Source organism: Phaethon aethereus (assembly GCF_964289735.1).
Source record: "Phaethon aethereus genome assembly, chromosome: Z".
In the NCBI taxonomy this organism is placed as follows: domain Eukaryota; kingdom Metazoa; phylum Chordata; class Aves; order Phaethontiformes; family Phaethontidae; genus Phaethon; species Phaethon aethereus.
The window spans coordinates 16312204-16328687 of NC_138577.1; the positions used below are offsets into that span (position 1 = coordinate 16312204).

Genomic DNA, 16484 nt, shown 5'->3' on the forward strand with positions numbered 1-16484 from the left:
CAAAGAGAAGACTTGAGAGATTTGAGCACCCTTTCTGGCATTTCCTAGTCATGCAAATCCAAAAAAGGACTCAGAACACTACGTATAATACCTAAAACTGCTCACAGTTAACTACCACGTATTCCTCATTTTACCCATTCTACTACAGTCAGCAGTATGATCTTTACTCATAAAGTTTACTCATTTTACATTCCTCTTACACATGCATTTTATTACATACCTACAGTATCTTCCAGTAATAGTCATGTTGGACTAATGCTCTAAAATAAACTTTGGGTAAGAGAAGCAGCAAATGAACAGTTGAGGTGGCAAAGCAAATTTAGAAGTGTAGCTTGGATAAACATGGACACTAGGTTTTCACCATGTTACCCAAGTACCAGGGGCGTCATGACCATATATATTCACACACATCAACAGTGGCAGACAAGTTTCTTCCACAAACACTAAATTTTGGACCACTGCAGGAAATACATTAAAATCAGACCACAGCAACCTGTAACTACTGGCTCCATACTACTACTGTTGCTACATGTGGCAACCTGTTCTTTTTATTTATTAAAAAAGAAAAAACACAAAGTGACTATTAAAAAAGCCTGAACAAAAAGGGTGCAGTGAACCATTTCCACCTGAAAGACCAGTTAGGGTACAGAATACCAATTTCAAAAAACCCACACATTTTATGACAAAAACGCTAATTAACGATGTTACAGCATTTTGCTTAGTTATTTCAGAATCAAGAGTCATAACAGAACTCAAACAACTGCAAAAAGTTTGTAAATCTACTACTAACCAAGGCCCAAAGGGCTGCTTTCAGCTGCTTAATTCCTTCCCACTTATCCAGCATTGGAGAACGAACAGTGTAGCTCAGATCTGTAACAATACTCTGAAGAGAAAAACAAAAGAAAAAAAAACGAAAACTCAGCTGAAAATGAAAAGGACTCCTTAGTCAAACAGTTTCTTTTTCATGTTTAATAAAAGATAGAGCACTAATTTAATGTGCGCACCCTAAAACGAACAGTGGTAGTATCTGGAAAAATAAGCACAAATTAAAAGTAATGGTAATGCATGTAGAAAATTTTAATGTAACCACTGACTGCATCAAGTTAATTCAGATTTTATAAAGATAACTAATTAATCAGATTAACACACTGCAATAAGCTTTCTCTTGAACTTTTAAACTATCATATTCAATTCATTACATCATCTCTCAAGCCAATATTAAAAGCAAATTCACTTAAGCAACCATGAACTGGCTTACTGTTTGTTTTCTTAGCTTTTCAGGAGATTAGAAAGAAGATTTTATTCCCTCATCTCCATGCTTTTGTATGCATTAAAAGATAGGCACAGTTTTACTTGTCAATGCATACTTTGCTTCACACACAGACTGAAAAATTATTTCTATCCGTGAGTTGCTTTCCATTCTAAGATTTTGCTAGCCATTTTAAGAAAAATGTTGCAAGGTATTTGATATTTCAGTATCAGGAAAGAATTTTACATGACACCAGATGGCAAAGACCATCTTCACAACTTTTTGGCCCCATGTAACTTAAAACTTTCATAATCAACTTATTTCACAATTACTGTTCAAATGCCATCTCTCTTAGAACATATTTAAAAGGCATTATAGTACTCTCTTTTTGGGGGGTTGACATTGTCTGAATGTCACATGCCCACCAAGCCACTCTATCACTCCCCTTCTCAGCTGGATGGGGCTGGAGCAGAAATAAGATGAAAAAAACCTTGTGGGTCACAATATAGACTGTTTAATAAACCAAAAGCAAAAGGGCAGGTGCGGAAGCAAATAAAAGCAAAAGACTTATTCTCTACTTCCCATCAGCAGGCAATATCCAGCCACTTCCCAGGAAGCAGGGCTTCAGTAGGTGTAGTGGTTGCTCCAGAAGACAAATACCATAAAAAACGCCACACTCTCCCTCCGACCCCCACCCCCAGCCTTTTTCTTAACTTTTATTGCTGAGCTGATGTCATATGGTATCTTTTTCGTCAGTTTGGGTCAGCTGTCCTGGCTATGTACCCTCTTGAGATCTTGCCCACCCCCAGCCTACTGGTGGGGGGCAGGAAATGTTGGAGAGGCAGCCCTGATGCTGTGCCAGCACTGCCCAGCAGTAGCCAAAACACTGGTGTGTTGTCAACACCTGCCTAGCTACCAATACACAGCACAGCACTAGGAGGGCTGCTATGGGAAAAGTTAACGCCATCTCAGCCAGACCCAATACATCTTTGAAAACTATAAAGGTGTAAATTAAAGTTCAAAATTATAAAGTTACAAAAAGTTATTATCCTCACCTGAGACTCCAATAAATGGCAGCCCGTTTTATGGTGCACCAGTTGGCCATAAAGGTGTACTGGCAGGTAGACATGTGGTCGCTGTAATCTGGCAGAAAGAGAAATCATATGCGTTACCAGCAATTCTGACATTTCTTTTAAAATAATTTACACTTCACTGTAATGCAGTAAGTTACTTTTGAGTTTTTTCAGACAAAGAGGATTCTTTTGGAGAACAGAATAGAACATAACAAGAACATTTCAGTGGAAGGGACCTCCAACAATTATCTTATCCAGTGTCTGACCAATTCAGGGCTGACCAAAAGTTAACGCATGTTTTTAAAGATGTTGTGCAAATGCCTTACAAACTGACAGGCTTGGGGCATCAACCAATCAACCAATCCAACGTTTGGCCACCCCCTCCATAAAGAAATGCTTCCTAATGTCCAGTCTAAACCTCCCCTGGCACAGCTTTGACCCATCCCCACATGTCCTGTCACCGGATACCAGGGAATAGGGAGCAGCACCTCCCTCCCCACATCCCCTCCTCAGGAAGCTGCAGAGAGCAATGAGGCCGCCCCTCAGCCTCCTTTTCTCCCAACTAGACAAGCCCAAAGTCCTTAGCCGCTCCTCATAGGACATGCCTTCCAGCCCTTTCTCCAGCTGTGTTGCCCTCCTCTGGATGCACTCAAGGCCCTTCACATCCTTCTGAAACTGGGGGCCCAGGACTGCACACAGCTCTCAAGGTGAGGCTGCGCCAACGCTGACTGCTGCCGGGTAATCACCTCTTTGGACCGGCTGCTTATGCCGTGTTTGATGCACCCTGGAATGCTTTTTGCCCTCTTGGCTGCCAGGGCACACTGCGGACTTCTGTCGAGGCTGCTGTCGACCCACACCCCCAGATGCCTTTCTGCAGGGCTGCTCTCCAGCCATTCCTCTCCCAAATTATACTTGTGATCAGCATTACTCCGTTCTGGGTGCAGAATCCAGCATTTCGACTTGCTAAATTTTACTCCATTAATCATTGCCCAATGCTCCACTCTACCCAGCTCCTTCTGCATGGCACTTCGTCCCTCAAGAGAGCCAACAGCACCTCCCAGTTTGGTATCATCAGCAAACACGCTAACGGTGCATTCAAATCCTGCATCCAGGTCGTTGATAACTCTATTGAGCAGAACTTGCCCTAGAACTGAATCCTGAGGAATCCACTGGTGACTCATCACCAGCCACATGGAGCCCCATTCACTACAACCCTTTGAGTTCTGTCCTTCAGCCAGTTCTTCAGACAGTGCATGATGAACCCTTCTGACAACTTGTCCAGAAGGGTGCTGTGAGCGACAGTATCCAAAGTCTTACTAAAAACCCAGAAAAACTCCATCCACCACCTTCCCTTCATCCACTAGGTGAGTGACCTTATCCAGAGAAGGGTATCACATGAGTTCAACAGGCTTCTCCCTTTGTGAACCCATGCTGACTGTGCCTAATAGGTGCATTATTCTTTAAATGCCTTTCAACAGTACTCAGCATCATCTCCACAATTTTTCTAGGAACTGAGGTTAGACTAACAGGTCTGTAGATCCCTGGGTCCCTCATCCCCTTTCTGGAAAGTGGAATACCACTGGCTGGCTTCCAGTCAGCAGGGACCTCCCCAAACTCCCAAGACCTTTGGTAGATGATTGAGAGGGGTCCTGCCATAACAACCGCTAGTTCCTTCAGTACCCTGGGATGAATCCCAACGGCCACATGGACTTGCGAACTTTCACTGATACAGCTTGTCCCTTAAAACTTCAATGTCCACAAATGGAAGTCACTGTTGCCATGCTTGTGGTCCTCCGACTCAGGGGACTGGGTAGCCCAAGGTCTGTTAGTATTGTTAAAGACTGAGACCAAAAAAAGCACTGAATGCCTTCACTTTTTCTTCATCTTATCAGTCAGATGACCATCTTCAGCAGGTATCAGTCCCGTATTTTCTTTAGACCCCCTCTTGCTCATAACATACTCAAAGCCATCCTTGTTATCTGACACAACACCGGCCACTTTCAATTCCAATTGAGCTTTGGCCATTTGTGCCTTCTCCCTCCCTGTACAAACCACAGCTCTGTAATCTTCCTGTGAAGCCTGGCCTCACTTCCAGAGATCATACAAGCTGTTTTTCATCCTGAGCTCCATGAGAAGTTACCTGTTCAGCCAAGCTGGTCTGCCCCACTTGCTTGACTTAAGACAAAACAGGACTGCCTGCACCTGTGCTTCTAAAAGGTGGTTCTTAAAAACTGACCAGCACTCCTGAGATCTCAAAAACAAATTCCCAGGGTTCTCTGCTAAATAGTTCCTGGGGAACTTAAAGTTTGCTCTCCTTAAGTCCAGGGTAGCAACTCCTGATGTTCTTTTTTCCTCATTGCACTGAAAATTCTAAACTGAACCATTTCATGATGACTGTGTCCAAGACAACCATGTACCATGACATCTCCCACAAGTCCTTCTCTATTCACAAATAGCAAGTCTAGGATGGCATCTTTCTTAGTTAGCTGACCAAGTCCTTGTGACAAGAAATTATCTCTTACAAATGTCAAGAATTTCCAAGACCTGCTCGTCACAGCACTATGATATTCCCAGCTAATGTCTTGGAAATTGAAATCTCCCATAAAGACAAGGGCTCCCGACCCCGAAATTTCTCCCAGTTGCCTACAGAATGACTTATCAGTGCTAACATCCTGGCTGGGCTATTGGTAGCAGACACCCATTACAGTATCTCCTTTGTTTTCTATCCCCTAATCCTCACCCAGAGGCTCCTAAGCACACCATCACTAACTGTAAGGATTGTAAAAATCAAGCCTGTCCGTTACACAGAGCATGACACATCCACTTCGCCTTCCCTGCTCATACCTCCTGAACAGCTGGTAGCCTTCCATCCCAGCACTCCAATCATGGGACTCATTCCACCAAGTCACACCAATACCAATGATATTGTAGTTCTGGGAGCAAAGCAATGCTTTCAGTTCATCCCATTTGTTCTTCATATTGCATGCGTTGGTGTACAAGGATTTCAGATACGCTCCTGAACATTCCGTGCATCCAGGAGGAGCATAAATGTTTGCACTAGCATTGCCACCTTCAGGCGATGCCATGCCAACCCATGGCTTACTCACTGCAATCCTGTTGGTATCACCTTACCCCATTGATTCTAGTTTAAAGCTCTCTTGGTCAGTCCCATCAGCTTACATGCAAAGACACTTCTTCCCAAATTTACCTTTGGTTGCTCCGACGAACATAGTTATCACCATCAACAGGTTTGCGGTATGTAGTAAGTGCTTCATTGAGTTGTTCTTCAATCAATTCAACATACTTTAAGTTATATTCCTAAAAGACGACAGACAAAGGTTGACATGATACATTTAGTGTTTTTTATAGTATGGTACTTCATAAGGAAAGAATAATTGAAATGCCTCTTAAGGAAGGCTGAATTTCTTTATGATCTGAAAGTGGGCCCCCCCAAATCACTGTACTTCATACATACAATGAGTTTACAGAGCGAACAATTGATTCCATATTTCAGTGAATTTTTTAAAAAAGAAAGAAATACTTCACAGCTGACTTTACCCCAAATAATATCAACAGACAACTGCTCATTTCAGTAAGTGACAGCTTAAAAGTTAACCAAGAAATTGCTAACAGGAATGAGACCAAGCACTTATAATCAATTATGAAAGCAAAACAACATATGAAGAGTACTATTCTGGTCATGACAATGATGCATTTTTCTTAATGGTCTAGTATTCCTATCTCCTTCCTAACAGCATAAGCTAATTCTAGCTTTATGAGTTCTAGATTCAACTTTAATTAGCAACAACTAGAGGTAACAGGTATCTTGAAAAGTAGTATTCCCTTACACACTTCTCTAGATAAGACATTACAGAAAAACTATTTTAGAAAGTCATTTTTACACACTCCTGACATATTTGCTGAAATATCAAAACTACATAAAAAGCCTGGGTAAACCAAAAGCATGCATGTACAGAGAAGTATGGAACTCTAAGTCCATGTCAACCTTTTTCAGCAAAATCTAAGTCACTGAGGCAATAAATGTGTTTCCATTAGCAATGCATGTATATGAATATGCAATATTTAAGAATTTTTGATCTTCTAAACCTGCATATTCACACCCTTCTTCCTTCTAACATCAAGCATACTTTTTATTTGTAACAGTACCTTTTGCCACTTTTCCATTTGTTTTGTTACATAACCTCTTTCATTTAGATATGAAAATCCCTTTGGGATAGACAGAAATCTGTAAAGTAACACCACACGGTTAGTAGTCCACTTAAAACAAGTCATGTAATTTGAATAAAAACAAACATTTGTTTGTTTTCACAGTGTAAAGTCAAAAAGCATATTCAACATTTACCTTAGGAGCAGAAGCAAACCCTTGTCTCCAAGATGAGAAAGAGCTGGTTTCATTTGGATAAGGGCATGAAGATTGGCCTAAAATAATTACAAATGCGTAAAGCATATCTGAGCATTACATAATTCTGAAAACTAAAGCAATTACAACAACCTGCCAGCAATGAAGCAACACATTTTTCACAAAAGGAACTATTAAGCAGCACTAATTTCATCCTAATATTATGCACTTTAGATACCTTCTGCCATTAAATATATGTTACTTCACAAAAAGTATGATCAAGATAGGTGGGTTAGTCTGAATTCATATTTAAAAGTCAGCATGATCCAGAAGTCTCCATTGTATTGTCATTAATACTGCAGTATTTTCAGCAAGGGTGGCTATAAACTATTATGAATTCCATTAATGACAATCAAGAAATGATCAGTAGCTTCTTACATACTTTTACTTTCCTCCTGGGGGAGCAGTTGGGGAACAGCTTACACATTAGCACACCAAAACAACTGAAAAGGGAAAGGATTCTCACCTTGTCTTCACATGCCTCATCTAGAATATCAAGTGCCTCAGAAGAAATAGTTTTGTTTTTATCGTGTAACTGGGTCACCAGTAACTCAATCCCCCAGTTGCTGAAGAACTCTACATTTGCTCTCAGTAATACTCGTAAGTGTTTTGTTGCATACAACCTGCAGCTCTGCAAAAGTAAGGAAAATACTTTTTTGAATAGAAGAAAAATAGTAGTTTACGATTTATCAATTTAAAAAATACATTTCAATTACTGTATTTTACAGCAAGTAGCTATGTTAAGCAACTTATGTATTAAAACTACAGTCTATTAGAAAGCTAGTTTCTATCTTATCAAATGGAAAATTTGGAGTCTCAGATCACAAGCAATCTGGTCACTGCAAGTCTCCTTGGATTGCCCTTAAAAATTAGTCATTCACTGTGATGGCACCAAAGTCACCAGGATTAGCAGGAAAAATACCTTATAAATTGGTAGTTCCCTGGGAACTACCAACCTCTCCCCTCTGTGCCTAGGAAAATCATGGAACAGATCCTCCTAGAAGCTATGCTAATGCATATGGAGGACAGGGAGGGGACTTGAGACAGCCAGCATGGCTTCACCAAGGGCAAGAGTGCAGCTATCGATGGCTACAGGCTGTTCAGAAGGGACAAGCAAGGAAGGGCGGGCAGAGGGGTTGCCTTCTATGTCAAGAAACAGACAGAGTGTTAAGAGCTGTCTCTGAAGAATACCCATGAGCAGGTCAAAAGCTTATGGGTAAGAATCAGAGAACGACTCAACAAACGGAACCTTGGGAGGAGGTCAAGGAGAGTCTGTTGATGAAGCCTTCTTACTCCAGCTACAGAAGCCATCATACTCACACTCTCTCATCCTGCTGGGGAGCTTCAACCACCCCAACACCTGCTGGAAAAGTGACACAGGGAGCTGTAGGCAATCCAGGAGACTCCTGGAGTACATGGAGAATAACTTCCTATGCCAGGCAATAGACAGCCCTACCAGAGGGGATGCCATACTGGAGCTGCCTGTCACCAATGCATGGGAGCTAACTGGTGACATCAAGATTGGCATGCAGCAAATCCAGAGGCAGCCTGGGCTGCAGTGATCATACACTGGTGGTGTTCACAGTCCTGAGGGGTGTGGGGCAGGTGAGGAGTGAAGTCAGGACACTGAATTTTGCAAAAGCAAACTTTAAGCTCTTCAGGGCTTCAGGTCAATAGGACCCCCTGGGAAACTACCCTCAGGGACAAGGGAGCAGAACAGAGCTGGCAGATCTTTAAGGACACTTTCCATAGAGCACAAGAGCTCTTCATCCCCAAGTGTAAGAAATTGGGAAAGGAAGGCAGGAGCCCAGCATGGCTGACTGGAGACCTGCTGGGCAAACTCAAGGGCAAGAAGGAAATGCACAGGCAGTGGAAGCAGGGACAGGTATCCCAGGAAGAGTACAGGGACGCTGCCCGGTTTGTAGGGACGAAGTCAGGAAGGCCAAGGCACAGCTGGAGCTGAACTTGGCAAGGGATGCAAAGAATAATAAGAAGGGCTTCTACAGGTATGTCAGCCAGAAAAGGAAAGTCAAAGAAAGTGTAACCCCTGTGCTGAGCAAGACAGGCAGACTGGCAACAGATGAGAAGGCTGAGGTACTCATTGACTTCTTTGCCTCAGTCTTCACTGGTGGTCTCTCTTCCCACACCTCTTAAGGGGATGGCCTGCAAGATGGAATAAGAGGAGCAAAGTCCCTCCTGCTGTACAGGAGATCGGCTTCGAGATCACCTGAGGAATCTGAACATGCACAAGTCTATGGGACCTGACGAGATGCATCCCAGAGCCCTGAGGGAATTGGCTTATGTAGTTGCCCAGTCACTCTCCATGGTATTTGAAAAGTCCTGGCAGTCAGGTGAAGCCCTGGAAACGGAAAAAAGGGTAACACTGCACCCATTTTTAATAAAGGGTAGCAGGGAGAACCTTGGGAACTACCGACGTGTCAGCCTCACCTCTGTGCCTAGGAAGATCATGGAATAGATCCTTCTAGAAGCTATGCTAAGGCACATGGAGGACAGGGAGGTGATTCGAGACAGCCAGCATGGCTTCACCAAGTGCAAGTCCTGCCTGACCAACCTAGTGGCCTTCTATGATGGAGTGACCACATCAGTGGACAAGGGAAGAGCTACAGAAGTTTGTCTGGACTTCTGTAAGGCAGAAATCCTTCTCCCACAATATCCTTCTTTCTAAATTGGAGGGAGATGGATTTGATGGGTGGACTGTTGGGTAGATGAGGAATTGATTGGATGGTCACATCCAGAGGGTAGAGGTCAACAGCTCAACATCCAGATGGAGATCAGTGATGAGTAATGTCCCTCAGGGATCCATACTGGGACCAGTACTCTTTAGGATCTTCATCAATGACATCGACAGTGGGATCAAGTGCACCCTCAGCAAGTTTGCAGACAGCACCAAGCTGAGTGGTGTGGCTGACATGCCTGAGGAATGAGATGCCATCCAGAGGAACCTGGACAAACTTGAGAAGTGGGCCTGTGTGAACCTCACAAGGCCAAGTGCAAGGTCCTGTACATGGGTGGGGCAACCCCCACCATCAATACAGACTGCAGGATCAAGTGACTGAGAGCAGCTCTGCCGAGGAGGACTTGGGGGTACTGGTGGACGAAAAGCTGGACACGAGTCAGCAGTGCATGCTCATAGACCAACAGGACAACCGTATCCTGGGCTGCATCCAAAGCAGCGTGGCCAGCAGGTCGAGGGAGGAGATTCTGCCCCTCTGCTCCACTCTGCTGAAACCCCACCTGGAGTCCCGCATCCAGCTGTGGAGCTCTCAGCACAGGAAAGACACAGACCTGTTGGAGCGGGCCCAGAGGAGGGCCACAACAATGGTCAGTGGAACACCTCTCCTCTGAGCACAGGCTGAGAGAGTTGGGGTTGTTCAGGCTGGAGAAGAGAAGGCTCCAGGGAGACCTTATTGCAGCCTTCCAGTCCTTAAAGAGGGCTTATAAGAAAGATGGGGACAGGCTTTTGTGATAGGACAAGGGGTAATGGCTTTAAACTAAAGAGAGTAGATTTAAGACTAAATCCAAGAAAGATATTTTTGACAATGAGGATGGTGAAACTGGCACAGGTTGTCCAGAGAGGTGGTAGATGCCCCATCCCTGGAAACATTCCAGGTCAGGTTGCTTGGGGCTCTGAGCAACCTGATCTAGTTGAAGATGTCCCTGCTGACTGCAGGGGAGTTGGACTAGGTGACCTTATAAGGTCCCTTCTAACGCAAGGATCCTATGAATCTATGATCACTTGATCTAGCTGTTAATCCTACAGTGTAACACAATAATTTGAAACCAGAATTCCATGTCATGAGTTTGAAGTGTTAAAATCTGTCTATAAAGAATCGTTGTTACTTGTATAACCACACTGACTGCAGTACAGAGAAGAAAAGCTAATAATGTGTACTTCCTGAAATACTTCCTGAATATGAATTAATCTATCCAGGTAGCTAGTACAGAATTAGAACAAGTTTTATTTTCTGTTTGGAGAAGGAAAATATAAGAAGGAACTCATCACTGATGGGACAATAAAGTACGAAATAAAATTCACTGCAGATAAGTTTGAAACAATGAGGTAAAGGGAAAAACATAATCCCAGCTTTATACAGACAACAGGCTCTGAAACAACTCTTTCCACCCAGGGAATGGATCTTGGGGCTAATTTTAGTTAGTTCTGTAGAAGCATTAGATAGAAGTTCAGTGGCAACCAAAACCACTGAAAGCAGAGTAAATTGTGCCAGCATTGTCACTAGGTAAATCTAGTGTGTGCTGACATCTTGGACACTGAGTACAATTCTGGTTTTCCTACCATCATCAGAAAGGAAAAGAAGAACAATTAAAAAGGTGTAAAGAACAGCAGAACAGGGTTTTAAGTAACTGAAGTACGGAAAAAGTTCTTTACAACAAGGAATGGCTCAGACTACGACATTTAAACCTCAGATCTGGGGCTGCAAAACCATTCCATGCATTTCCAATGGTCCTAAAGTCTTCAAGCACAGCCACAACCTTTGTGCAGCAAAATCACCTGTATGCATTCCCCAGATCAGGCTGGCAAAGCCCAGCATTGCTTTTCCAGATGAAGCAAAATCCTGGAATGTTTTTACTTTTGATGAGAACTGACAGGAAAACCAGTGTATAGGATATCTGAGGAAACAGGTATTCCCCTCTTTCCTCCATGCATGAACCACTTGCAAAATATATACAAAGCCCTGTACTAAATCTGTCAGAAGATTCTTACTTTTACTATTTAAAGGGCTTTTGAGACCCTTAGAAGTGAAGAAGTCAGACGTCACTATGCTGAGCTGTATGTAATCAGCTCAGCATAGATGCCAGTACATGTAGGATAAGTCTACCCCTTAGCCACCCATGAAGGTAAAATTTTAGGTCATGAACTGCAGCACTTGAGGACACACTGGCTACTCTGCTGTTTCTGCTATGAACTGGCAGAAAGGCAGCTGCAGCAGTATTAATTTGCTTTAGCATGAATGACCAAAGCACTTCTGCAAGTAGGTTAAGATGTGCTTCTGCTTCACTGGTCTACAGTGATACTGCTCTGTAAACGTTTTTGTTGTATATAGTGACCCCAAAATGCTACTCTCTCCTGCTAATGCTAAGCTGGTTACAGAAATTACTCTTCCGTGTTTAGAGACACCCATTAGCAAATGGCTAACAAATCTGCTTCACAGCTCTGGGCAGGTTTAAAAGGTATATTAGGCTATAACCTCAGTTAACCCAAAGAAAAAAAAAAGTATCTTCAGCTATTGAAATAAACAGGTAAGATATTTCATTAATCTATGTCTCAGGGAATGAAAATTTCTGAAGGAAAAAAGTCTTCCTGGAAACAGTCATTCTCTCTTACAAAACACAGCTTTTCAGAAATTACATCCTGTTCCATACATTTTTATTGCTTTTAAAGAGAATTTAGAAGCCAGGGGCAGCACATAGAATTAAAATCACAATTTGTCTTCTGGATTATGAATTAATACAAACCCTTCCAGATGCTTACTATACAAGCTCCAATCATCCTAGGAGGTCCTCGTCAGAAGTCCTTATAAAGGGAAGGTGGAAGGGCTTTGAAGTGTCTTATTTGAATTGAACTGCATGTTCATTTTTAACCTTTGGATTCACTTGTCCAAGGTGACAGAATCACAGTTCTGGTAATATTTGAAAACATATTCTCCAGATGGGACAGAGCCATGAGTGGTATACACCGTCCTAAGTTTCAAATTTTTCCTATCATGCTTCCTAAATACAAAGGAGTAAGTTTTCTTTTGCTGTTGACATTGCTGGTGTTTCAGAATTCCAGACTGCTTCACTGTAAAACCCAGAAAAAGGCAGATATCTTACCCTAACATCTAAACAGAGGTAATTCCAAATTACTTCTCAGTCAGTGGAACTGCCCATACAAATACCTGGCAGTTCAATATTTCCATATTGTTTCAGCTATCTTATACTCCCAAAATTGACAACTATTTCCACTTCACATGAATATTTTAATTTCTGGAAAGACTTGTAGTTTTGCCAAGTGCAGTTGCTCAAAAATACCACTTATACCACTAATGATACAGTTTATACCAGAATAATAAGAAGATTTTATCCTTTGGATTAGCTTTTTATGCTTTCATCTTCTTTTGGGAGCACAAACACCAGAAACTCTGAAGACAAGCATTTTGTCCAAGAGATCATACTGGCAATATTGCATGCACCAAGCACTGTCACAGGGTTCTTTGACAAGTCAACATTTTGCTTTTCTGTCAAGCAGTAATTAGTGAAGTTTTCTCTTCAAAATCCCATCAGTTCAGTTTGCTCCATAAGAACATATGCAGTATGGCACACAGTAAAACAGGAAAATAAGTTCTTAAGGAAGTAAATAAATCCTCTTTGGTTGATGTAAATGTAGACCCATTTCTGCTGGCTAAGACAATCCATTCCATTTGTGATTTTCCTCTTTTTGATGAAATATACAAAATATTTCCCTATGATATACTCAGCTCAACTAATTCATGAAACAAAACAGCCTGGAGTAGTTTTATCCATCCTTCAGGCTTCAATATTTATCACAAGGGAAGTCAGGCTCTACTTAAGAGGTTCAAGCAGTAAATTTTTCTTCTTTAGTGTCATGATAGTAAAAGATTCATTTACATTTGTGATGAACAAAAAATAATTTTTTTTTTATTTCTAAATGTGTTATCAGAATTTTTTTAAAAGAAAATATTGAAGGGATTCTCATGGTATTGCAGCACACAAAAATCAGGGCACAGTCTCATCCAGTGCAACATTGAATTCTAAACAGTAGAATTACATCACAACACATCTCAGCTATGAACTTGCCTGGAGATTGCTATGGTTAGAGACCCGCTATACCTGAATGCACACCTAACTCTGCTATTAAGGACTACTGACCCACATTGTGCACGTATGAGAAAGGTTACACTTTTACTTATAGAGTAAGTCATTGCATGGCAGTTGAGATATATCCTAATAAGTTCTACTCTCTTACATTTCAGGAGACTGTTGAAAATAGACAGTTACTTAATCTCTGCTGTTTCCCTAGGCAATGTTGCTAGATCCATGCATCAATGAGAGACTGCGAAATGGAAGCACTAGAACTGAGTAGCCACAGGCTACTAATGTAGGCTGACACCTTAAAACATCATGGATGTGAAAAGGTATCACTGTATCTGGCAAGAAAGATCTCTAACATTAAAACTAATTATTTAAGTTTGAGCTATAATATTTGCATTTTTAAGTTTCTGAGCCTGTAGAATGTCTCTTAGCCTTCTCCAAAGAGTTATACTTCAACATGTGTCAAGACCTGGCCTTAAATAATCAGGGTAATGCCAGCAATCAGATCATGATCCCTAATCCTTTTCACAATCCCAAACAGACCAGGATGGAAATGGGTAAACCTGGGGGCTCTACAAGATTTCTTAATTGCTAAGGTTCCGGAGAGCGATGTCTATCCTACCCATGTCTGAGGTACACAAAGTGTGTACTACCTATTGCTCATTAAGCTGAATTACAAATAGGCAGAGACTGTATTTTTAAGTTATCATCACTAAGAGCAGGAATAGCTCTCAACTGCTTTCTGGTTTTGTATATACTTGGGACAGTACGTTCAGAGAGAACATCGACCCATTCCTACCTACATAAAGCTTGTGGTACTGGATGCTTGAAAACATTTGGAAGAATGTCTCTCAAAACAGAATTTGAGACTTCATACTTTAGGTATCAGAATCAAGAAATCTTTCCCAAAATCTAAACCACAAAACTAATTCATAATAAAATGACTCAAATTAGTGTAACTGTATACTTTGTTGAAAAGATTGTGACAGCATGCCTGGACTTTTTTCCAATTGTTAACTAGCTGCATTTAGAAGAAACTGAAATGCTGGAGTGCTCTTCTCCCACATATGGCCCCTTTTTACGAGGTAAAAATAGCTGGAAGGTGGCGGAGGGGGCAGGAGGGAGTACCCACTGATACAAAATCTCAGTAGAAACAGCTAAATAAAGTTCCACAGTCTAAATTCCTCTTAACTGGAAGTCACCTAACAGAGGCTTAGGAGTCTAATTATTAAAGACACAGGCATGTGTCCTTGCAATATGTTGATTTCTGTTTCCTTGCTCAGACTAGGCATAAAACTCTGGAGAAAGGCTATCAGAGTCATCACTTACTTGAAAGATTACTTAAAAATTATTCACTAGGGAGTTTTACCCTCTTCTGTCAAGAAGTCGTTCCTTCGACCCCAAGTATCTTCATTACTTTCAGACTCCACTTTTTAACCATAAGAATCGTCATATCTTTGATAGTGTCAGAGAAATATCCTCAATTTCGTTCTCTCCCTCTTCTCTTCCAAAATACAATGAGCCATTTATAGCTAGCACTTCCTTACTCCCTCTTGTATCCACTCTAAAATATACTCCGCCTTGTCCAGGCAACAAAAGAATAGCTCTCCCTGAAGTAATGAAAATTCTTTCCTAGTTAGATTTCAACTTAGTAACTGCCATTTCCCTGACATCAACACTTGCTTGTCTACTATGTTACACCTGATTGATTTCCCTCTTCTAGAAAGTTCAACACCTTCCTTTCCCAAGTCTACATAAGTCTATTTTATTTCCACTCACCTTTGATTCAGCAGTACAAATCCCAATGCCTATTTCCAAACCACCACCTTTCATTCCAGGAGCTACAGCTTCTGCTCAGTTCCACCAGAGTAACCTCAATCATTACTAAAGTAGTAATGACCACTGGAAGGTTAACCTGTTTATTACTACTAGAAATACACATTTCTGTTTGTCAAAACAATCCCTTTACCACTGATTTAGGATGTCCACTGACCTAGACAATAATGTTACACTTCATTTATGTATTTAAAGACTTTAACCCCCTTCATACATGAGAGGAACCCCATATTTGAATTTCTGAGCACAAATACAACATAAGGTGGGAAGTCCACAGCAAATTCAAAAGCTATGTCTGTAGGAGTTTCATTTCTCAGAATACAAAAATAAAAAAATTTCTGGATATACAGCATCATAAAGACATACACTTTGAATAATAAAAAAAAAAGTCTAGCGGCAAGTAACAACGGAACGGAATTGAACTTACGTCAGTAGCCGCTGTCAGGATTTTAGAAAGGATGACTCTTGCTAACCCATCTCTGCTGTAATCCAAACTAGAAACAGTCAGTTTTAACAAGTGATCTTGGTTCTTCAAAGAACAAAGATTAAGAAGACTGAGGGAAAAGAAAACAAAAATTAGTATTTGAACCCACTCAAACCGATTTATTCATTCGACCAATAATTTAAACTTACGTAGTTTGACTTAGACTTTAATTTCTATAAACACAGAATACAAAGTAAGGTTTTATAGGAAATGGACTGACTTTAAACTGTTACAGCTGTTAGTCAAATGGGGACCAAATAATGCACTAAACTGCAAGGGAAAACCACCCCAAACCAACATTTTTTATAATTGCTTTGTAGTAATTTTGTCAGCGTAGTTTAATTTGTGATTATGAGTACAAAAATTAATGTTCCTGAAGCTCTGTCAACAATTCTTCATTGTAAAATTGTATATAAAGCTTGCCAGAAGGTTAGTCCTATTAACTGTCTAGATTTTATTGTAAATCAAGTTTTCCGAAGCCAGTAAAGAACTTGCACTCTAACAGTCAATGAAAACAACTTAAAAAAAAAAAAGAGTATATCAGAACACCTGATTTTTCACTTAAAGTTT

At 41.1% G+C, this 16484-nt stretch overlaps 1 protein-coding gene across 1 annotated transcript in view; it reads right to left on the reverse strand.

The window, feature by feature from the left end:
- The window catches only part of RICTOR (RPTOR independent companion of MTOR complex 2), a gene marked incomplete at both ends in the record, with an annotated part of 89265 nt that overhangs the window by 13222 nt on the left and 59559 nt on the right, over positions 1-16484 (reverse strand). The window contains 7 exons of the mRNA XM_082013123.1: positions 791-883; positions 2305-2392; positions 5531-5640; positions 6490-6568; positions 6686-6762; positions 7209-7373; positions 15858-15984. Of these exons, the coding sequence (XP_081869249.1) occupies positions 791-883; positions 2305-2392; positions 5531-5640; positions 6490-6568; positions 6686-6762; positions 7209-7373; positions 15858-15984 (739 nt within the window). The remainder of the gene's footprint in view (positions 1-790; positions 884-2304; positions 2393-5530; positions 5641-6489; positions 6569-6685; positions 6763-7208; positions 7374-15857; positions 15985-16484) is intronic.